The sequence below is a fragment of the Mus musculus genome, chromosome 11 (genome assembly GCF_000001635.26).
Source record: "Mus musculus strain C57BL/6J chromosome 11, GRCm38.p6 C57BL/6J".
Taxonomy (NCBI): Eukaryota; Metazoa; Chordata; class Mammalia; order Rodentia; family Muridae; genus Mus; species Mus musculus.
The window spans coordinates 72,388,988-72,412,132 of record NC_000077.6 but is presented as its reverse complement, the minus strand read 5'-3'; the positions used below and the strand labels follow the sequence as shown (position 1 = coordinate 72,412,132).

General features: G+C 52.2%; 1 protein-coding gene across 3 annotated transcripts; it reads left to right on the top strand.

The window, feature by feature from the left end:
• The first annotated feature begins 419 nt into the window (after positions 1 to 419).
• Smtnl2 (smoothelin-like 2) lies at positions 420 to 22,970 on the top strand. 3 transcript variants are annotated; one of them, NM_177776.3, is made up of 8 exons: positions 420 to 889; positions 8,129 to 8,216; positions 8,883 to 9,122; positions 9,633 to 9,708; positions 10,606 to 10,785; positions 11,687 to 11,804; positions 12,108 to 12,259; positions 20,720 to 22,019. In NM_177776.3, the coding sequence occupies exons 1-8, from the start codon at positions 500 to 502 to the stop codon at positions 20,844 to 20,846; spliced, it is 1,371 nt and encodes a 456-aa protein (NP_808444.1). In that variant the 5' UTR covers positions 420 to 499; the 3' UTR covers positions 20,847 to 22,019. The 3 variants fall into 3 exon arrangements, with proteins under 3 accessions (NP_808444.1, XP_006533533.1, XP_006533532.1); XM_006533470.3 differs by lacking the exon at positions 420 to 889 and adding an exon at positions 1,603 to 1,627 and having other exon boundaries at positions 20,720 to 22,970; XM_006533469.3 differs by lacking the exon at positions 420 to 889 and adding an exon at positions 4,804 to 5,089 and having other exon boundaries at positions 20,720 to 22,970.
• The last annotated feature ends 175 nt before the right edge of the window (positions 22,971 to 23,145 follow it).

The window sequence follows — 23,145 nt, the reverse complement described above, 5'->3', positions numbered from 1 at the left end:
TACAGTTGCTGCGGTTCCCTGAACAGGGGGGAGAGTCCAACCAAAGTGGACCTACAGGGAAATGTATAACTCTTTTAGTTGTTGTTCCTAGAGTAATGTCCTTTCGAGTGTCTTCTTCCCAGATCTTTCACCGGGTCGCACACCACTCCCTGGGGTCAAGCGTGTATGGGACTCCTTACTCCCCCAGGGATCCACATCCCTGCAAAGCAGAGAAGGAGAACTTTTCACTAAGTGCCTCCGGGGCCAGGCATCCCGCACCGACCCGGCCAGTCCCCAGGGGCGGGGTGTCCTGGAATGGGCTGTCCCGCCCCCTCGGCCCCGCCTCCTCACTCAGCGCCCAGTCCTGGGGCTCTAGGGGTCTGCCCCGCCCTGCTCCCGCCCCCTCCGGCCGCCCCTCGGGCTCAGCCAGCCGCGGCCCGCCAGTCGTCCCAAGGAGCTGCGGATCTCTCAACGTCTCCCGCGTTCTGCCCGCTGTCCGATCGGTGTGCCCCACTCGGCCATGGAGCCGTCCCCCGACGCCGAGGAGGCGCACACAGTGCGCGAGGCGCTGGGCCGCTACGAGGCGGCGCTGGAGGGTGCGGTGCGTGCGCTGCACGAGGACATGCAGGGGCTGCAGCGCGGCGTGGAGCGGCGCGTGGCAGAGGCGCTGCGCCTGGCCGGCCCCTTGGCTCGTACTGTGGCCGAGCTGCAGCGGGACAACCAGCGGCTGCAGGCACAGCTCGAACGCTTGACGCGCCAGGTGGAGGCGCTGGGCTTGGCGACTGGAGTGTCCCCTGCACCCGGCACGCCCAGTCCCCCTCCGGCGGCCACAGTTACCGACCGCGCCCCCCGCTTGGGCACTGCACGCTTCTCCAGTCATGCCACCTTTTCGCTGTCCGGTCGAAGCCCGGTGAGCCCCGGGGGTGCGGCGCGAGGGATGTGAGCGACTAGGAGCGTGCCTGGGGTGTAGGGTTGGGAAATTGGTGCCGCCCATCAGCTCTGAGTGCGTGCGCTGGCGAGCGTCCTCTAGTAAGAGAGCTATACCTCCACCTGCCGCTGGGACTTGGTAGCCGGGATTACATTTAAGCTCTCCAGAGCTGGAAAGGACAGGAGAAACATTGTTTTAGTAGGCCTGCTGCACCTGCTTTGCACTTCTTTCTTGGATCCGGGTGGTGTTTTTGCCTTGAGATCTGCCCTCTCCCATCTGACCCATGAATTTTAAGAGTTTGGACGCCAAGGTTCAGTCTTTGATAGTTCACTGTCGTCTGGGTCCTCACCTGCAAGTTGGAATGGTCAGCGTCCTCTACCTGCCCCCTACAACGTTTTTGTTCACGCGCACTGTGTTGCTGCTTCACTGAGGCCTGACCGTTCCGGTTGTAGATTAACCCCGACTGAGTTGCCTCTGTGTGTGTGTGTGTGTGTGTGTGCGCGCGCGCGCGCGCGCGCGCATGTGAGCGCACTCTGGTCTGGACTGATCAGTAACTGTTTGGGAACTCATGTTGCAGAGGGCAGACCCTTTACTGGAAACGGAGAGGGGGAACGGGCCTTTAGCTGTGTCTAGATTTCTGGGCAGAAGCTGGTGTGGACCAGTTTTACCACTTGGTCACGACCTCCTGGAGTGACAGAGCCTGGTTAGACTGTTTCTATGGTGTGTGCAGTGGCCCTTAGGTGGGATTTTCCATCCTGACCCGGAATTTGCTGGCGGGGTGGGGGGGTGGTGGGGGGGGAGGGAAGTGGGGGATGGGGGAGAGGAGTGGGAGGGGTTGGAGGAGTGGGAGGGGTGGGAGGTGCTTTTCAAGGGCCAGGGTCTTAGTACACTGCCTCTGCCCCCTGCCTTGGTGTATTCCCAAGGCCCTTAGCTCTACTGTGGGCCTCAGCAGGAGGACATCAGATAAGTCCTTGCCCCTGGAGGTCTCAGCCTGGGTGGAGGTGACCCCAGACTTGAACAGTGGCAACAGGTGAGCAGAGACGCCTTGCTCCAGACTCTGCTCCTTTTGCATTGGGGATTTGAGGAGGGTGTGCTGTGCTTGTTGCAAATGGCAGCACGATGCATGCTGCCTGGAGTGGCCAAAAGTGCTCACCAGCCAGGGTGCAGCCTTCAGGTGGACAAGGGAGGCTTGAGTTGTGAAGGCCCTCCAAGTTAGGCAGAGGAACTGGGCTTTGGGGATGGGGGTAGAACTCCGGGTGTTCCAGGCGAAGTGTCTAGAAATATGGAAACACTTGACTCTGTCCTATGAGTCTGCATGTCCGTAGTCTAAAACTGTTCCTGGGAGTGTCACATGTGCCTAAGAGACTGGGCCTTCATTTGCTGCTGAAGTTTTAATGTCTATTTGTAACTTGTGGAGGCAGCTGTTCAAGTTTTAAGAAAAACAATCTGAGTCCCGTGGGGATTCGAGCATGTGCAAATGTGGGTGTGTGTACACAGGCGTATGTGTGTGTGCTGTGCGTATGCATGTACATGCACGAGTGTGTGTAATGTGAGTGCGTGTGTATGTGTGGGTGCGTGCTTCTCCAGCTGTGACTTTTTAAGCGGGAATTTGACCAGGTAGAGGAGTTGGGGAACTTGGTGGGGAGGAGCAGTGTCCTCCTTGGTCCTAGTATCTACCCGTCCTCAGGGATGGATGGTGGGTTAGAGGGTGACTGGAGATGCGTTTGTGACTCTTTCCTGGGAGATGTGAAATAAACATCTCTTAACTCGAAAGAAAAGAGGGTACCCAAGACTGGCTCGGTGAGCCAATTAGTTTATTGGGGTTATTTACAGGGGCATGGGTAACTCAAAGGCCTCTGTAACATCAAAAGCCCACACTAGCAAGGGTGGCGCCTCCTGCAAGCTGCACCACAGGCAATCAGCTCCCCCAGTCTTCCCTCTCCATCCGTTGTTTACTGTTCATCTAACCTCAGGGAAGGGACCTGGTGAGTCTCGGAACCTTCTGAGTTTCCAAGCCCACTGTGTTCAGTGAGTTTCCCGAGTTTTATGAGCCCTCCCCTCCCCTCTAAGAGGGAATGTCTCAATTCTAAGGAATGAGGCCCTGTAGGCAACTTAACTGTGATGGTCTGAGCGGTAGGGACGAGTCAGGTGAGCTGCCTGGGACAGGAGCTTCAGAGAAGGAGTATGCAGACAGGGTGCTCGTTGGACATGAAACAGATGTGCAGACTTAAGCTGGGGGAGACTGATGGGAGAGAGGGATGCTCCGGCCTCTTGGGACTGAGGACAGAGGCTCAGGAGCTGTACAGTCGTCCGAGGGCCTGAGAAACATCCTGGGGCAACAAGTAGCAACTGTAGCTGAATTTATGGGTTCAGCTCTTCTCTTAAGAGATGGCTCTTCTCCAATTGGACCAGAGGGCCTAAGGCTAATTGATTACCCTTGCCTGACCCCCAGATGTACTTCTCACAGGAACACCCACACAGGCTCTGAGCTAGTTTATGGTAGTGAGTACTGTTTGTGTAGGAACAAGGAGGACGGACAGAGTCCCAGACGGGTGCTTGAAAGAGGACTGTCTGGTTTCTCATATTCTGTGTCTGTGGCAGGGCCCTTGGTGTGAGGGTCCCATCCTGTGACTACAAGCCAGTGGTGGCTGCCCCTCTTGGTTTGTAGCCAGATCTTGTGGAGATAGGTAATTTACACCCCCCCCCCCAATATGGGGACTAGAGGTGGGTTGAACCCAGCATGTAAATGTTCGGAAGGGGTTGATCAGCTTACTCACTTTTGAACACACAGACTTTAAAAGCATGTGCCTAGGAGGTGGTGGGATGGTCCCAGAAGCCTTGGAAGAGGAAGAGAGCAGCCAGGTCAGTCTTGTGAAATAGCTAGGCTTGAGGGATGAGCACTTAGCTTAGAGCCGACAGGAGCTACTTTGAGATATCTGCTCTCAGCTGGGCCTCAGTTTCCCTGCATTTAAACCAAGGCTCGAGGAGGCTGGGGTGATGTAGAGGTGGAGAGATTGCTCAGGGACCTGGTTTCCATTTCCAGCACCCAGGCCAAGCCACTCACAACTGCCTGTAACTCTAGCTTGGGGATGGAGGGGATCCAGTCCTCTGCAGGCACCTGCACCTCAACCACATGCAGACCATTCAAAGTAAAATGAGTAAAACCAAGGGGGGTTGTCCTGGCCCCTTTGGGCCCAGTGCAGTGAGCAGGCTAGGCAATTAGTGCCCAGCTGGTCCAAAGAGCCACTGCTGCTGTTGTCTGTCTGAGAGAAGGGAAGCAGGAGGAGGCTGGGGTCCAGGGGAGGCCGGCTGCAGCCTGAGGTCAGACCTGGGTCTGGGAGGCTGGCAGTGCATTGCTCCCTGAAGCTGTCATCCTCAGCTAAGCTGGAGCCTATGGCTCCCCTCGGTCAAAGCAATACAGTCCCTCAGTAATAAGTGCCAAGAGCGCCGAGTGTCAGAGGCCCCATGGTGAGAGAAAACAGACTCACCTTATCTGCTTGCCTTTCCCAGAGCCAGTGTGATAAGGGGGTTTAATGCTCTGGGGAGAAGTTTGGATCGGAGTACTCAAAAGCTGTGGTGTGAGTGGAGATGGGCCGGCCAGCCGTTTTAACCATTCTAAGGAGGGGGTTTTGCCCTGTGTGGGTTGTGCAGAGCCCACGTATGAGCTCGCATGTTCCTGTAGATCAGTCTGGCAATGCTGTTCCTTCCCTCAAAAGAAACAAACAAACAAAAAAAGCTTTCCAATAAGAGGGTCTCATCTCTCAGTCCCCAAAGCCACATTTATCTCATCCCCTGCCTCCCCCTCTGAATTCCCAGACCCCAGCTCTCTTACAAGGCACCACCCTTTCTCTAAAACAGAGCTGAGACAGGAGACTGTGGGAGGAGGAGGCCAGTTCAACAGGACCCAGCCTCGGGGCTCTACTGGTGCAAGCACAGAGTGGGCTCTCCCAGCCATGCAGAGCAAGACAGTGGCTACCTGGAACAGATCAGCAGCCTCAGCGTGGGAAAGAGCTTAGGACAAGATCTTGCTCCAGCCCAGTTGGGCTCAGCCCTTTCCTTTTGTGGCTTTGCCATCTGTGAAGGTCCCACTGGGTGTTCATCTCAGGTTTTATGCCTTTTCCTTCCTGCCATCTGGTTGAGATGCGTCCAGTGGGGTTTATCCCCTGGGATATAACACTTGCTGTGAGTTATCCTCTGCGGGGACAAGGTGCTTTGTGGACAGAGCCCTGGGTGGCAGGAAGAGACCCCAGGCCTCAATTGTTAACTTGATCACTGTCTTTGGCCATTGTTTAAGTTTGACAACCTCCTTCTACTACACCAGGCATGGTTTCTCTCTGTTTAGTGATGGGCTAGGGGTCATTTTAGAGTAGCCCCTTGGCCTGAAACGTAGCCGAGCCCCTTTTCCAGACCAAAAGTGGTTGCAGTTTGGGGCTGGAGGAGTCAGAGGCAGGGGAACCTGGGTCAGGCCCTATACCTGACCCTCCTCTTTGTAGAGACCCCTTAGCAGGAATCAGGCCAATCCTGAGATCTAGGAGTTACTTGTGTCGGGTCCCCTGGGGTACTGTTGGGGGTGGGGGTGGGGAGTGGGGGTAGAGACTTGTAATGTGCAGCGACAGGTGTCTATGGGTGGCGGTGTTGCTGTAGATACTCGCATTCCTGGGAAAATGATTTCACCATCAGTTTGCCCTTTGAGGCCCTTGTCTAGACCTGTGGAACCTGTTGGACAGGAGTGGGGTGGGTCAGGGGTAGGGGGGGTACAGAGACCCCAGAGCTGCCGCTTGGGCTCTGTGACAGTGGAGGATGGGCTTCCAGCTGGAAAGGCTGGTTCTCTTTCTGCTGCTGACTTAACACTAAGGCTTCTAGAGGTGCCCCTCCCCACACGTTCTGGAGTGCAAGAGGCATCAAATATCTTGTGATCCCGAGGGTGGGCTTGCCTCTCCCATGTCCCCTCTTATCAGAAATTGAAGGGGGTCTCCTGTCCAAATGCCAGGGGCCGTGGGCTCTGTCCTCTGTTGCCTTTCCGTGACCCTACCTTACAGATGGTTGCCTCACCCCACCAGAGTCTGTTAGCCTGTTGGTGTGGCCCTGCCTGTTCATACTGGGAGAACAGGGGTCCCCTTCCCTGGCTCCTCACATGATCAGGACTTGCCAGATGGAGGAGCGGCTGCATGAGAGGCTTAGATTCCCTCCCCAGCTTGTCCCTTGCCTTGTCCTCCATACCTCTGATCCAGTTTCTGCCACCATCACCAGTGACCTCTCCTTGGCTAAACACAAAGGACACATTTTCTCATCTTGACTTTCTTTTCCTTGACCTCAGGCTCCCTTTGGCCATGCTGCCTTCCCTGGCTCTCTCAGCCTCCTGCTGGGTTTCTTCCCACCTCCCTGGCTGACAGCCTTCTCTGTTCCCTGAGATGCCCGCTGCTTATCTTCGAGGCTCCCAGGAGGCGGTGGAGGCCATCCATGTTTTTTTCCTTGTTTTACACTAGGTCTCAGATATGCCACCTGATGTCCCCGGTGCCTCTTACACCATCTTCCCAAAAATGAAAACTTGGCCCACCCCTCCCCAATATTCCTTTCTTGTTACTCAGGCTTGGGTTTAGAAGAGGTTTGGCATCCTCCCTCCCTCCCTCCCTCCCTCCCTCCCTCCCTCCCTCCCTCCCTCCCTCCCTCCTTCCCTCCTTCCCTTCTTCTCCTTCCTCCCTCTACCTTTGCTCACTCTTGCCAGCCATTTTCCTTCTTCAGAGCATAGAACTCTCACCCTTGCCCTTCTCACGTCTTTGTACCCATAATTCCTCCCTAGTTCTCCTTCAGGGACTGTGGGCTTGACTTGTGATCTGTCTCCTTTAACGCCACCTTTGCTGGCTTCTGAAGTATGTTCCTAAATTGTGCTGCAGGCTCCTTGTTTAAGTCCAGACAGGCAGGCAGCTTGATCTGCAGTGTCGTGTGGGATCATAATACCAGGGCCTTTATGCCTCTCTGCTCTTGCTGTCACTAGCTGTTCTCCTGGGAATAGCTTCTGTCATTGGGTACATAGCACACTGAGGACCTGATGTGGGTGCATTGCTTGGAGAACTCTTTGCCCCTGGGAGGCAGACTCAGTACCATCTCTGGACCTGCTTGCCCAATTCTCACGTTGGATGGGTGGACAGGGGCCTCCAGACCTGGCTATAGGAGGACTTGATTCATCTGGAGTCAGGGACAAACTGTCATCTGGGAAGCTTGAAGATCAGAGGCGCAGCCTGGAATGATCTGGGACAGGCACAGCCAACCAACCACTCAAGCTACCCAGGATGGAATTGTAGCAGGATTCCAGGTTACGGACAGCTCTGTCTCCCTTTGCTAGGCTGATTGTCCTAACCTTCGCATCATAGTCACTCTAAGCCCGTCTGTCACACCTTTGCTGGGAAGGGGAAGGGTCCATTCTCCTCTGGCTACATGTTCTGGCTGCCTTCCCCTTCCCCCAATCACTTCCACAGGCAATGGGTACCTTCTTGGAGCCCTGAGGATAGCATCTATAAAATGGGCCTGATGTTTGTTTGATGACCAAATTCCATTTGCATAATAACTTGCCCCTGCTCTTGATCTGAGATCCAGAGGAGGTGGGCTATGAACCCAGGCCACTTGGTGGGTTGGCAGCTCAGCCAATATCCCAGGATTTCCCCTGACACCCCCCCTCTTGGTGTTTGTTCCTGTACCCCAGAGTTACTGTAGCCCTTGAAGATGTGTGGAGTCAGCCAGATCTGCACACACTATATGTCTAGGGAACTCTTGTGTTGCTGTGTCTGACAGAAAAGCCTCAGGGTGACTTGGCTCCATATCCCTTTTTGTCCCCAAAAGACCTTGCACCTCACCCTATCTGTTTCTTCCATGTGGAAGTCCTAGCTGTGGGGGACAGGGACCTAGCCTCCCACACATCATCTGGTGTGTGTGTGTGTGTTCTCTTCAGAACTTGCAAACTTGATCTTTATCCTTAGCCTTCTTGGGCTCTGGGACGAGCCTCTCCGGATTCGGGAGTCCCTGGCGTTAGGTGTGTACATGTGTTTTCTCTGGACCATCGCTGACCATTCTACCTTCTATATGATCCTTTCTTCCCCAAATGAGTGAAGTTTTTGCCATCAGAACCAGCAGAGATTTTGGGAAGTGCCTTTAGGGTGGGCAGCTGATGGGATGGGCATATCTGGCTCTCACCGACAGGGTTCAGTAGTGTTGGTGTCTCCACAGAGCGTGGAACATGATGAAGCCAGTGACCTTGAGGTGAGACGTGCTTCAAATTCATGCATCTTGGAGAACGGACACCAGCTGGATGCAGGTAGGAGCCTATGGCAGAAGGGAAGTTGCTTGGTAGATCTGAGGTTCGGGGCTTCAGCCAGGCATCTGTGGCAGCCATCTCTTGTCTTTGGGGGTAGTCTTGAGACTGAACTCCATCAGGAAGAGACAGTTCAGGGGAGCATCCTCATTCAGTGTGTAGTAGAACTCTTAAAATACAGAGAGCCTGGTGCAATGGTGCGCGCCTTCAATCTCAGCACTCAGGAGGCAGAGGCAGGCCGGTCTCTGTGAGTTTGGAGGCAAGCCTGGTCTACATAGTGAGTTCCAGGACAACCAGAGGTACATGGTAAGACCCTGCCTTGAGAAAACAAAACAAAACAAATAAAATACACAAAGAAATGGGAGTTCAAGGAAGAGATCTTCCCTGTTTCTGGAAGAAAGCAAGCAGAGGCTGTGTAATTGTCAGTTCATAAAAGTGGGTAGAGTGGCCCAAGCTGGTGCAGGGGAAGTTGAGGAGAATCAGGTCTGAGCGGTGCAGTAAGATGTACATGGTAATGGAGGTGAGGGAGGCTGAAGTGGTCAGAAGGCTTCCTGGAGGAGCTGGGAGCAATGTTCAGAGATACAGGAGTCCTCTTGGACTGAATGTAGGGGAATCTGAGGCGTCTGTGGCTGCCATAGCTGATGCACCCTGGTTGGTCACGTGTTACAGGTCCAGCCAACGGATCCTCTGAGGTCCAAACCTCGTCAGCCCAGGAGCCCCCGAGGCCACGCCCTGTGAGCCTCTCCTTGCGGATGCCCCACCAGCCCGTCACAGCTGTCACCCGAGTCTCCGAGAAATTCTCTGGGGAGACCTCAGCTTCAGCTCTGTCACCCACATCTGCTGCCATTGTGGGGGGCTTCACCCCAAGCCCTAGTGAGGCCATCAGCCCTTGGACTCCCAGTCCCACTGGTATGACAAGGGGGTGGTACGGGGGCCGATCCCCCCCACTTCAGGGTGGGTGAGAGAGGACAGGGCTTGGGTGTGGGTTGGCAGGAGACTCAGGACACCCAGGTCAGACCCCAGCCCACCATATTCCCTGACCCAGGGGACCTGTCCTTACCACATTCCTTTCCAGAGATACCATTAAGTGGGAGTTCATGACAGGTTGAGACCATGGTTTACCTTGTATATTTGATACAGTCCCCTCAGCACAAACAGGTCTTTATTGGGTTTATCCTAGTATATGACTTGGGCTGGCACTATCCTGGCTTCCCAACAAGGGTTTGGGGCAGTACTTGGTCATACAGTGTTGGAGACCCCGGGCTTTGTGCCCTCAAGAGCAGGGAGGAGACAGTTGGAAGGACTTCTTGGATGTCACTGTCCTGAGATGGTGCCTACTGAGCCCTAGATCTTGTTGGTCTACAAAGTGATGCTGAGTAGAACCAAGTCTGTTGTTTCTGTCTTTCCTTGGTCTTATAGAGAAAAGTTCCTCTTTCACTCGGTCTTTGTCTGGCTCTGGGTATGGAGCAGTGACGGCTGGCAAACGCAAGGACAGGTGAGTCTGTGGCTGGGAAGGCTGCTCTGCCTGGGACCTGAGCTGCAGGCCTCTCTCTGGGCCGACTGTCTAGGGAGACTCTGTGGAACTAGAGCCGGCGGGCTGACTGGCAGGCGGGGTTGGAGCTGGGAAGGGAGGTGACCAAGGTTGGTATGTGGAGGCTTGGTTGCCGCTTGGCTTCTTTGACCTTCAAAACAAGTCTATTAAAAGGTGGCTTGTGTGTGTTGGGCAGGGATGGGGTGGTGTGGGGAGTGGGGGAGTCTCAACTTCTCTGGGAGGAAGGTGGGCAGGATGACATTTGGCTTTATGTTTTCCATTCTGGCTGGGGGACCTCCAAGTGAGGTATTTGCTGCCATGGGAAGAGCAGGTGCCTAGAGAGGCTCAGGGTTAAAAGCTAACTTTGGCTGACTAAGTAGATGTGAGGATGGGGGAGGGGTAGCAAGATGGAATTTTTTTTTTTTAAATAATAAAAGGGGAATTGTGTCTTCCTGGCAGATTGTTCCAGGGGGAGAACAAAGAGGGTCCTATCTAGAAGTGGTGGAGGAGGGGGCCTGGTCTGGCTCTGGGTATACCCCTTGTCCTTCCCAGGCATTGACACTTATCAAGGGGTGCTAGTTGTGCCTTGAGAGGGGCTACTCTCCCTCCCTAGTTGGGCACCCTGGCCAGGTATGCTACCAACTGTAGCTCCCGTGCAGAAAACCTGCAAAACCAGTTGGGACCTGAGCAGGTGGGACTTGCTCCCCCACTGCTCCTCCAAGGTCTAGGGGTCCCCCCATAAGTATAAGCTGTCTGCCTCGCTGTCTCACGCACACTCACTCAGGGTGGGCGTTTCACCGGGGGACCCAGGGGAGTGCCAGTTGGTTCTGTGTTCCTGACGTCATGAATTTTTCTCCTCAGCCCTCCACTGGTGACCCCACCACAGTCACCCCCATCCTCGCAGCCCCCAGCTATGACTCAGGCCCCTCGCCAGGGAGAGCGTCGCAGGGAACTGGTGAGGTCGCAGACGCTGCCTCGGACTTCAGGGGCACAGGCTCGAAAGGCGCTGTTTGAGAAGTGGGAGCAGGATACGGCGAGCAAGTATGGATATTCCACCCTGAGCTAGCCCAATGAGCTCCTAGAGCAGGCTCAACCATGGCCATGGTCATTCAGCCATAGCGTAGCGAGGCTGGGCCCTGACTGTTTCCCAAGATCAGATTTCTCAGGCAGAGGTCAAGGTCAGGGCTGTTTTACAGAGCTGCCTGAGGTTGAGGAGTTCCTTTGGTAGGGAGAAGAGGGCTGTGGGGCCAGGTTACTGAGAGATGCTACCCTCCATTTGCAGGTACCCCAGTCTTCTGCTTCCTCAGTGTGCCTAGGCCATCCTTGCCTCTGACTAACTGCTTCTTCATTTTCTGGCCATGACCTGGGAGTCTGAGAGGGGAGGCCCAGCAGTGGGGCTGGTCTTGCTTGAGGAAATGACACCATGGGACCCAGGGGCTCACCAGTCACTCCCTATTAGAGACGAGACCCTTAGATTAGAGCTTCCTTTGCAGATTTATGCCAGTGCATGGAATTGATGGCTGCTAAGTGCAGGTTACTGCTCATGCCTCTGGGATGATATTCAGCTCTAGTGAAAGAATCAGATCCAGGAAGCTCCCACTGCACACACACACCCCCACACCCCCACACCCCCAGACTCGCTCTTCGGCACTGCCAAAGCCAAGAAGGAGGGCGGGATGAAAAGAATGGAAAGGATGTCCAAGAAGAGGGGTAGGGGTCCATGCCACCCAGGTCTTCTGTCTCAAGATTACCCAGTGATCTCTCCTTCCTGCAGGGGTACTCACAGGGGTGCTAGAAAGCTGGGTGTGGCTAGGAGGCTGCATGGCTGATGGGTGGCACTGTGCTGTGACCACAGCTATAGCCTGTGGGTTGAGTACTGACCAGAAGGTGTAGGAACGTTCTCTTCATTGGCTCCCTCAGCAGGCTTGCCCTCTCTCCACAGGGGCAAAGGTGAGACCAGGGCCAAACTAAAAAGGTCACAGAGTTTCGGTGTGGCCAGTGCCAGCAGCATCAAACAGATCCTGCTAGAGTGGTGCCGCAGCAAGACTGTGGGCTATCAGGTGAGTGGGCTGAGACAAGCCAGGGATAGTGCCTTCCCTGGACTTGCTAGCAGGGCAAGGTTCTGCTAGGCTGGGGGTGGGGGGGATGGGAGGCAGGGAGCTTAGGTCTTCTGAGTGGTATCCAAGCTACCCACAACACATGCTTAGAAATTCTACCTGAGCAGACTGGTGTAGTGCACCTTAAGAGGTGAGCTCCAGCATGGTTGACTGTTCAGTGGGTCGGGGCTGGAGAACCCGTGCTGAGAGTTGAATTAGGTGTCAGGAGTGGGGTTCCTGTTGACCTCAACTTTTCTCCGCTTGCAGCACGTGGACCTGCAGAATTTCTCCTCCAGCTGGAGTGACGGCATGGCCTTCTGTGCCCTGGTGCACTCCTTCTTCCCTGATGCCTTCGACTACAATGCCCTGAGTCCCACACAAAGGCAGAAGAACTTCGAACTGGCCTTCACCATGGCTGAGTAAGTATGGCAGGTCCCCGCTGGCTACTGGTCCCAGCCTAGACCCTGAATACAACTTCTACCCTGGTTAGGATCAGGACGCACAGACAGCTTTCCAGCGAGCTTAGGGACCTTGAGGCCATCCAGGCTGTCTTTCTCTTGTCTGAATGGGAAGACTGAGGCTGATGAAGGATGTGCCCAGAATCACACACAAACAGCTCGGTGATAGAGCTCTTTCTGCTCTTCCCGCCCCCTTGCCGGGTGCCCAGCCTTTGCTGTGCAGTCTGGGAAAGCAGCCATAGACAGAGCCTAAGGAACAGTGGGGCAGGGGCACTGTGGACATCCTCTCAGGCTGGTGTCAAGGTCCTTAGCAGGAAGCTGGGGTTGCCTGGTGTATTTTAAATGTAGATTATGTTTCCCTAAATGCTGTCACAGCATGGGCTGTGGAATTACCTCGGGCTTCAGGCCTGCTTTCTGCTATTGTAACAGAACACTAGAGGTTAGGTGGTTCATTAGAGGTTAGGTTGACTTTGGCTCCTGTGTCTGTAGGCGGGACACTCAGGAGCCAGGTGTTGGGGTCCGCTTGGCTTCTCATGAGGACTACGTGAGTGAAGTGTTCGTGATGGAAAGTTGAGGGCCAAGGGTCACCTGTGTCAGCAAGTGGGGGGGGGGGGACAAAGGGTTGTTTTATAACAGCCTCTTCTTGGGGTAACTCACCCACTCTTTTGAGAAGCAGGTTAATCCCTTCATCAGGGTGGATTCCTGATGATCTAAGTGACTCTTAAGAGCCCCACTGCCTTTCAACACTATCATAGCAGGGATCAGGCCTCAACATGTGTCTGGGTGGGGGCAAGCCATATTCAAACCATGACACTTGTCTTGTATGTCCCACTCATAGGGAGAGGATCTGGGGGAGGGGAGCGCACTTCTGGGATCAGGCTATGCTTGGAAAACCCGTTTGGGATCTGGTTTTTGGCTAAGAGCAACCCTCAGATCATGAGAGTTGTCAGGACCCTGTGGGTCACAGGTGTGTGTATTCCAGCTGGGCAGGGCGTGTATTCCAGGTGGGCAGGGTGTGTATGCATCACTTTTTTTTTATTGCTAAGACAAAATATCTGATAAAAACAACCAAGGAAGGAAGGTTTTAAAGGGATTGTGTGTGTGTGTGTGTGTGTGTGTGTGTGTGTGTGTGTGTGTGTCTGTCTGTCTGTCTGTCTGTGTGTCTCACTCAGGGGAGCAAGGCAACAGAGTATCAGGTGGCTGATCATGTACCACAGGCAGGAAGCAGAGGTAGATGGATGGAGAGAGAGGGAGAGGGAGAGGGAAAGGAGGGGAGAGGGGGGAGGGAGGAGAGGGGGAGGGGGAGGGGGGAGAGGGAGAGATATGCTGGTTCTCCAGCATATTCTCCTTTTCATTTGGTACAGGGCTCAGCCCATAAGACGAGCCATCCACCATCCATCCAGGATGGATCTTCTCTTCTCAAACCTCTCTGGAAACATTCTCACAGACACACCCAGAGGTGTGCTTCCATGCTGATTGTAAATCCAGTCAATTTAAGGACAGAGAAGAACAGTCATGGGGTGTGTTTCTTATAAAGACTCTGAGGGCGTGGGTAGGAATGTGAGAAGGGGCAGGCACCGCTGGTGGGGTAGCACCCCTCTCAATTAGCCACACTGCCTCTCAGTACCGTTATGTTAAGGACTGGACCTCTGCACAGTTTCGGTGCGTGTGGGTAAATACAAGCCATATTCAAACCCTGGCCCCTGTCTTCTTTGCATTACTCCTGGGGATGCATTGAGGCCGAATGCTATAAGCCCTGGGCCTGCTGTTGCTGGAGCTTATTAGTCTGCTTGAGAGGAACCAAGCCATGGACTGGAGGATACAGCCAGCTCACTGTGACCTGGCAGGGAGGGATGCCCAGATGTATGCTTTGACTCCATTGCCCCTCCTGTCCTTGCCCTAGGTCCTCTTGTCAGACCTAGTCAGACTCTTGTCAACCTTAGTCAGAGGGTGAGGGCATCACCACACGGTGGCACATCACAGCTCCTGAAGAAGAGAGCAGGATGCAGACAGTAACACTCAGGGCTTCCGGGCGCTTTCTGAAGAGTAGAGAGAAGGAAGGCCAGCTCCAGAGTTGCTATTCATTGTGCCTTTGTGCCTCCTCTTGCAGCCTCTGAGGACTATGATCCTCCTGGTTGTGCCCTCAGGTCCCACATCTTCACTTGACCTCAGTAATTGTGCTGGGGGAGGTGCAACCCCAGGATTTCCTTGCTATCTTCATTCTATGTCCTGTCTGAGTACCCAGTCCTGGTCTTCCACACTAGGACCTAAGCCTGGACCGAGGGGATGGAGACAAAGGGTCTCATAACCCATGCTTGGTATTGGAAGCCTGCCTGGATCCATAGCCACTGTCCTTCCTAGGGGCAGAGTGGGGGCTCTGGCTTGCGGCTCCCCAACCTGAGGCTTGGGAATAGGAGTCCAAGCCTGTTGTGTTGATTGGGATTCTAGGTCCCTTTGGGGTCAGAGGAACACGCCTTGTGTACTTTTCAAAGCCTTCCCTTTCTTGGCTGCTTGGGATTAGCTGTCATCCTAATAGCAGAAACAGCTTGGACGAGCGTGTTATGCAACTGGATCCAGACGATGGTGGACTCGGGCCAAGTGTCGCGGCATGATGTCGGGAGGGGTGGTTCATAGGAAGAGGCCCAGCTGCTTGAAACTCAGGAATGACGGCTGTCAAAAATCAGACAAGAATGTGTGGGATCAGGGTTGCCACTTACATACCCCCAAACTCAACTGAGTCAAAGAGGCTAGGTTTGGTTTGCAGAATTCTTTGTCATGAAGCCTAGAGGGCTAAGCAGTGCCAGTTTATGCTCTGGCCACCGTGGTCACCTATAACCAACGATCCAACTGGGTTGAGAGGGACAGTCTTGGGCAATGTGGTGGTGGCCCTGTGCCCCATGTTCTGAGGAACATGGCTTCCCTAGGCAGTTAGGGCCGGAGTTACTCCAGGATGTGCTTGCCCAGCAGGACAGTTTGAGAGCTTGGAGTCTCCAGACTCCACACAGATGTTTCTTCTATTCTCAACCTGGGGGGAGGGTGGTGGCTGGGCTGGCTTTGGCTCCCTTCTCTCCCCAAGCAAACAGCAGGATAAGACCTTGGCCTTACCTCCCTGCGGCCCAAGTCTGCTCCCGGCTGGGGAGGGGAGCAGGATGTGATGGGGCCTCTGAGCTGACTGCTGGCTTTTTCGCTGACTGCAAAGAGTAGGGAAGGCCGTCAGAGGCAGGTCTGTGTTGGGAAGCTTACTCTGAGCCTGGGAAGGTACCTCCCCTTATGACTCATCTGTGGCATTATCTCTCAGGTACAAGGGAGAGAGGGCTGTGGAGGTGGGCTTGCTTCCCAAGACCTTCTGGGAAGGCAATGTGCTTAGATTTCTGGTTTCTTGGACAGTAGCTGGCTAGAAAAGCTACATGGGACACTTGCCTGAGGATGTTGGAGTCAATGTCAGCATCTTAGGTTAGCCAGCAACAACTGAATGGATATGTGGTACCCTTGAAAGCCATTGGGAGCCACCCATGCAGAAGGTGTTTCAAAAAGACAGGTTGGGAACAGAGCCTGAGCTGAGAGAAGCCTGGTGTCCAACCGAGGCACAACCTTTGGAAGAAAAAGCACACACTGAGAGTGTTCTCAAAGTATCCATCCAGGAAAGGAGTGCTTCCAGAACTTTCCATGAGCAAGTATCTTCAGGGCATAAAATATACCAGGAACCTTGAGAGTAAATGTGTATGCTGCCCCTACTCTGTAATTCCTGGACCCTGAGGTTCCTTGTCTCCTAATCTGTGTGACTGATGCCTTGCTGACAGCAAAATCGTCCCTCGCCTGACAGGTGTTTAGGGCCTGGAACAAGGGCAGACCAGCTCCTTTTATGGAAGGGGCAATGTAGGGTGGGTGCCTGACCCTTCTGCACCTTTCCTTCCCACTCCAGCCAACAGCACAGGAAGCCACAGGATATGCAGCCCAAGGCTTCCCACTTGCCCTGCGCGGAATGCGCCTGCTCTCCAGTTACACAGAGCAGAAGGGGCTTGAGCGCTATTTGTAGTGCCCATGTGTCTCTGTCTAAAACCAGATGGGAGGCAGCAGTCCCACCCCTGGTCTGCTTTTAGGACAGTCTTAAAACTTACTCCCAACCCCTCCTTCATGGCCTGGGGTAGCTGAAGATACAATAAAGAGGGAAAAATGTGTAGTAGTAAGCCCTTGTCACCCCTGCTTCAGGCTGTGGGTGACACTTGAAGTCACCTGAGCTTTGTGGACTTCTCCATGTCATTTCGATTATTTAAACCAAACTTAGATCATTGTAACAAAAGCACATTTTTTTTAAAGTATAAAGGCCAATTGGGACCTCTAGTGCTTTGAGTCTTATATATTTTAATAAAAGTCAGTAGTAGCTGTCACTATCTTATATTCTGTCTCCTGGGAGACAGACAGCTGGCAGCAAAACACTCAAGCAGGTGTCCCCGTGCTTTCCTGTTGGGCAGTTTGAGGAATCTTGTTGCCATTGTAGCTGGCCCCAGTGTCTCCTAAGGAGCACATTCCGTCTGCAGGGACAAGCTGGGGTGAAAGCAAAGTGTCCCTAAGGGCCAGCTATGGACCAGACAATGGCATCAAAGGCAGGGATACTATTGAACTTGTAGGCTGGAGAATTTGGAGCTCCTTAGAGAAGAGAGCAAATGAAGGGCACAGTCCAAGAAAGAGAGTGCTCAGAGATGTCAGCTGCATGGTGTGCAGTGATTCTCTGTCTTAGAAACTGCACTCACAACTTAGGAACAACACTGGAGTAGGGTGGGAACCGGTTCTCTGTCTGCCTGCAGGCAACACTAGTACCTTGTCCGTGACTTGCCATCAGGGCAGTGGAGGGTGACACCAGGGGAGGCCTTTACTTCCATCTTTGTGGCTACCCTTATCTGGAAGTCTTGCTTCCTGGGCAGGGCATGGGGGAGTGTGTTGGAGCATGTCTGAAGTTTCTAGAAGGAAGGAGGGCTTTGCCTGATGTCTTCTGTGCAGGTCAGGGACATCTGGGACAAGCCAGCAGTTCTGAATAACCTTGAAGTGGCCTAGAGAGGAGTCAGGATGAACCAGGGGAGAGGATCCTCCCTACCCTGTGAGAGGACAGTGAAGAGAGCAGACTTCAGGTGAGGGAGAGACCCGGGTGCAAAGGTGTATTCTAACAGGAGAAGGGCTTTCTGGTCGAGGAAAGTTAGCTGAGAGTGGTCTTGGGAGTGAGGAGTGAGAGGTGAACTGTACCAGGAAGCTGAGGAACATTTGTGACCTGAGGAACAGTTTCCTGGTGGCCAGAGGCTCCTGCAGAGGGGTCAGAATACTTCTGGACCTGGGGGAGGGAGGACAAGTGGAGGGAGAGAGCCTTCTTGGGGACAAGGTAGCGTCTGAGTTCTCTTCCAAAGCTGAGGTCCCAGGCTTCTAGTACTGTCCTCAGGATGCTTAAATGCTTCTTCTAGTGCTGTCCTTTCATGAGAGACCATCAAAGGGATCATGGAAGCTACCACTGTCAGTGATGACCCTATAGGCTCATGTGGCTGGTTTGCCTTCACCTGGGGGGTTTTGAATAGCAGGCCTGAGAGAGAGAGAGAGAGAGAGAGAGAGAGAGAGAGAGAGAGAGAGGATGTGGAAGCTGAGGTTCTCTGTAATGTCGGGGTGGCGTACCACATGACAAGTGACAGCATCTCAAGGTGAACCCAGGTCCCCAGCCTCCGAAGAACTCAAGAATTTTTAAATCTTGGCTACAGGGCATCTTTGTATGCTGACATCTCTGACACCAAGCTCCACCTTGGTCATTTTTTGGGAGAAAGGGTGCCAAACCCACTTGTCACCATCATGTAACCTCTGGGTTCCCTTACAGGTCACCCTCTGCAGCCCCAGGGGGAGACGGGAGGCAGGAATGGGATCCGGGACAGATGTCTCCATTTCGCCTTGACATTTGGTTTCTGGCCAGCTCTCCAGAGCCGAGCCCAGCTGGTGCTAATGTTACAGTCTTTGTCTGGGGAGCAGGCAGCCCAGGGAGCTGTTGTGTAAAAGTGTTGCATGAATTGTGCTAAGCTGGCTGCAAACTCTGGGATGGGATAGGGGATCCCTGGCTTTCCTGCTGGGGTCTCCCATCTGGCTGGGCTCTGGGGAATAAAGCAAGGTGTATAACGACAGTATGAAGGCATAGCCTTTCAGCAAGCCTGCTGGGAGTCAGGGGTGAGCACAGGTGGATTCTGACTGACTGCCCAGGAAATGGGTACTAACCGGTGACAAGATTGCCAGCGTTGGCATCTGAGCTAGCAGTTCATATTTCATATCCAGGCTCCTTTTTCCCATTATCTGCTCTGCAGTGTGTGTGTGTTGCATGGGTGCATGCACATGAGTGTGTGGGTGTGTATACCCATGTGTGTGCATGCAGATGCCAGAGGAAGATAATGAGTGACTTCCTCTATTGCTTTCTGACTTAGTGACTTGAGACAAGATCTCACAGAACTGTCAGCTCACCATCTCAGCTAGGCTGGCTAGCCATCAAACTCCTGAATCTGCCTGCCTTCACTCCTGTGGTACTGGGGTTAAAGACGTGTGTATCCATGCTCAGCTTTTTTTGTTTTGTTTTTTGAGACAGGGTTTCTCTGGTAGCCCTGGCTATCCTAGAACTTGTTTTGTAGACCAGGCTGGCTTCAAACTCACAGAGATCTTCCTGCCTCTGCCTCCCAGGTACTGGGATTTAACGGGTGCACCGCCATGCCTGGCCATGCTCAGCTTTTTATGTGGGTGCTGGGGATTTGAACTCAGATCCTCAAAGCAAACACTGTTACCCACTAAGCCATTTCCCTAGAACTATTCTAATGGGTTTACATTTTTAGTTCTGATATATATATATATATATATATATATATATATATATATATATGTATATATGATTTATTTTATTTTTATCTGTGTGTATGTATGTGTTTTTATGTGTGTATGCTCATATGTATGCAGGCGCCCAAAGAGGACTGAAGAGGGCGACAGGTCGTTAGTATTTTTTATATGAAGTTTGTTGAATCTATGAATGCAGCATTTGTGGTTACAGAGGGTCAACAGCATGTATGTGTTTGCTGAATCATGGTTAAACTCACCCTCCTTACTGTGGGTCATGTGTGTATGCGCATGTGTGTAGGTCAAAGGCCAACTCAGGTCTCTGCATCATATCAAGCAGGCTGGTCAGTAAGCCCCAGGGATTTGCTTGTCTCTGACTGCTCTCCCCTCCCCTGCCCCCTGACAGTGCTGGGATACCATGCCTGGCTTTTTTTTTTTTTTTTTTTTTAATTTGGATTTTGGGGATTTTATCAAGTCTTTGTGTTTGTAAGGCAAACACTGAATGAACTACCTCTCCAGCCCTATGAGTCATGGTTTTATTTTTGTTATTGTTATTGTTTTGTTTTTAAGACACGGTTTCATTGTGTAACTCTGGATGGCCTAGAACTCACTAGGTACACTAGGCCTGCTTTAAACTTAAGAATCTACCTATGTCTGCCCCCCAAATGCTAGGATTAAAGTCATGGGCCACAGTGCCTGGCTGGATCATGGTTTTTGCTTATTTGTTTCTTTGTTTTATTATGTATAGATATGTCTGTCTATATGTGTATACACATGGCTATGTGCCCATGAGTTCCAGTGCTTAGAACTGGTCAGATTCTCTGGAGTTACATCTGGTTATGAGTCATTTGATGTGGGAACTGAGCTCGGACCCTCAGGGTAGAAGTAAATGTTCTTAACTGCTGAGCCATCTCTCCATCTCCTGTTTTGTTTGTTTGTTTGTATTTTAAGTTTAAAAAATATTTCAGAGCTGGGCATGAAGGTACATGATCATAATCCCGTCATTTTATGAGACCAAGTCAGGAGAATCATGAGTTTAGGACTATGCTGGGCTATACAGCAAATTCCCACCTCAAAAACACAAAACTAGCTGGGCTGTGGTGGCACATGCCTTTAATCCCAGCACTGGGAGGCAGAGGCTGTTCATCTCTGTGAGTTTGAAGCTGGCTGGTCTACAGAGCAAGTACCAGGACAGACAAGGCTTCACACAGAGAACAAACAATAAAATAAAATAAAAACCAAGCATACAGTGAGAGGAAGCAGATGGGTGAAGTTATCATTTTGCCTCAATTTTACATTTGCTTTCACAGTTCTTGCCAATTGTCACGAGATATTGACTTGTGTCATCTCTTTACTTCCGTGTGAACTGCTTACGTGGTTTGTGTCTGTGGGAGTCTGGGCAACGCCCCACGGACTCAGCAGCTCCCAGGGTTCTCTTGGAGACCTTGAATTCCCTTCTGGTGTGCACTTGAGCACCACAGACTCAAGGCGAATTGAGTTTGGGGAGAGTGCTAATAGAAGCTCAGTTGTGGCACTGGTTATTCACGAGGACCATGTGTTGATGGGGCTTCTGTGTTTCAGGAATCTGGCCAACTGTGAGCGCCTCATTGAAGTGGAGGATATGATGGTGATGGGCCGCAAGCCGGACCCCATGTGTGTCTTCACCTATGTGCAGTCGCTCTACAACCACCTTCGTCGCTTTGAGTAAAGCCGGCGGCCCGGAGTGGCCAGGAAGAGACTCTGAGGTCCCTCACGTTCCCCCCATGGCAGCATGATCCACACGAGGGAAGCTGCCTCTCTGGTGTGAGCTGCTATTCGCTCTCTGGCGTGTGACCATGTGCCCCTCACACTCGTTACTGATTAAAAGTATTGATGAGGCTAAGCTGAGCCCCACAGTCCCTCCACAGGCTGGAAGGAGAAGGAAAAACTCCAGAGTCAAAAGAAATTGGTGCTAAGTTATGATCTTCCTACAGGGAGCGCTCATGGTTTCCCTCTGGTGAATTTGATATATTGGCTTGACAGGGTTCCACTGATTATCAAGCTTTCTTTCTTTTTTCCTATCAAAGTACCCAGAGGTTGTTTTTGTTTTTTTAACTTCCTCACACTCTCTCTTTTTTTTTTTGTTTTGTTTTTGGTTTTTCGAGACAGGGTTTCTCTTTATAGCCCTGGCTGTCCTGGAACTCACTTTGTAGACCAGGCTGGCCTTGAACTCAGAAATCCGCCTGCTTCTGCCTCCCAAGTGCTGGGATTAAAGGCGTGCGCCACCACCACCCCTCTGGGCCATTGCCAAGAAACAGTCTCTAGTTCTTGGGAAGAAACAGCTTAGTCAGCCCCAGGTCCTATCTTCCTATCATCTCTTCTCTGTGGGGAGGTGGCAGGATTTCTACCTAGTCCTGGACGGGCTTCTGGTACTCACAGGAGACCCCACAAGTGTCCAGCTAAGGAATGGTTACCTGAGCAGTAACTGAGCAGGAGCAAGGATAGGTCCTTAGGGATGAGAGAGTTCCCATTTGCTCCAGGTATTTATAGAAAAGGATTGCATCTGTACCATTGACCTGTTTGTACACATGTGACCTGTTTGTAAGATGTGGTGGCACTCTTCGCTTGGGTTTGTTATTTCTGTGTGGGAAATGGGAGGAGGGTTGGGCAATAAGAGACGGCATAGATTTAAACAGAGATCTACTGAAATCATACCTTTATTGTTTATGTATTTAAAACCACTTGCCTGGGAGGCTGAAAGCGGCATTTGCTGTCTACCAATGTGCTTGTCCCTCAGCCATCTCTATGTTGTTGAAGGATTGTGAACAGAAAATTTACCCCCTGCCCATCTATCCCTTAGATATTGGCAAATATATTATGATAAAAAGTGGCCCAAAGTTGATGACTTTGAGTGATCATTGTTTTTGGGGTGTGTGTGTGCACGCGAGTGCGTGTTTCTTTCATTTATTTGTATACAATGCAAGGGGTTGGGAATAGAACCCATGTTCTCTAATATGCAAGCAAGCTCTCACCACTGAGGCCCACCTCCTGCCCCTGCCCCTGGGGTGGTCTCTTTCATGGAAGCCCATCAAGGAGTGCTGGTTTAATTTCACAGCTGTTTGGCAGTGGAGTTTGAATAGAAAAACCATGAGAGTCCACAAAGCTGCAGCTCTTCGCTTATTCCTCCCCAAGACTGAAGATTCATTTTAGAATTGAGTTGGATGTTAGCCAGAGACTTTTAAAACCTCCCTTGAAGGACCTAATATGGGCACTTTATTTCATGTAACCCCCTCTGAGTGGGGTCAGCCCTGTGTCCGAGGTGTTGGGAGCTTAGGACAGAATGTCCTCAGGGATCCTGGGCTCTATGACAGAGCTTGCAGGTGGTTTGAGCATTTTCAGTGGCTCTGTTTGCTCAGGCTGTGGCCTTGGTCCATCTTTTGGGTTTTCCCACAGTGGGAGCCGTTCCCTTCCTGGCTCTCTCAACATTTGTAGGCTTGGAGAGCCCTATTCTTAGCAGAGACACATACTGGGGCTTAGGGTTTCAAACTTAAAGCCAATAAGGGCACACTAGGGCTCTATAAACAGCGTGCCTATATGTCACTGAGTAGTTGCACATGGCAAAGCATGCTCTCCTGAGTGGCAGACATGGATTTCTGCCTCTGCACATAAAATATAGCAGGTCTTACTGGATGAGGAATTGCTTCTCTTAAACTGTAGGAACGGTGTCCCTTGTGTCCCGCCTTCAGAACATTACAGACTAGATAGGTTTAGGGTTGGCTCTGTGATGTTCTTGTTTACAATTGTGTGTATGCAAGTGTGTGTTTGATGTAGAATTAAAAGTAATGTTTTGGCCCAGGTGTGGTGGTACTCATTTGTAATTCAGCAGTCAGGAGATGGAGAAAGAAGATTTTAGTTTCCATCCACCTTGAGCTACAGCACAAGAACATGTCTCAAAGAAGGGAAGAGGTATTTTAAAGTTGATTACATCCAAGACCAAGTGTGAGGTGTCAGGGGATGGAGGGAAATGG

Coding starts and splice junctions, on each gene's coding strand:
- Smtnl2 (NM_177776.3), top strand. CDS start 500: ATGGAGCCGTCCCCCGACGCCGAGGAGGCGCACACAGTGCGCGAGGCG. Junction 9,709..10,605: donor GCTGGCAAACGCAAGGACAG/GTGAGTCTGTGG, acceptor TTTTCTCCTCAG/CCCTCCACTGGTGACCCCAC. Junction 10,786..11,686: donor GAGCAGGATACGGCGAGCAA/GTATGGATATTC, acceptor CTCTCTCCACAG/GGGCAAAGGTGAGACCAGGG.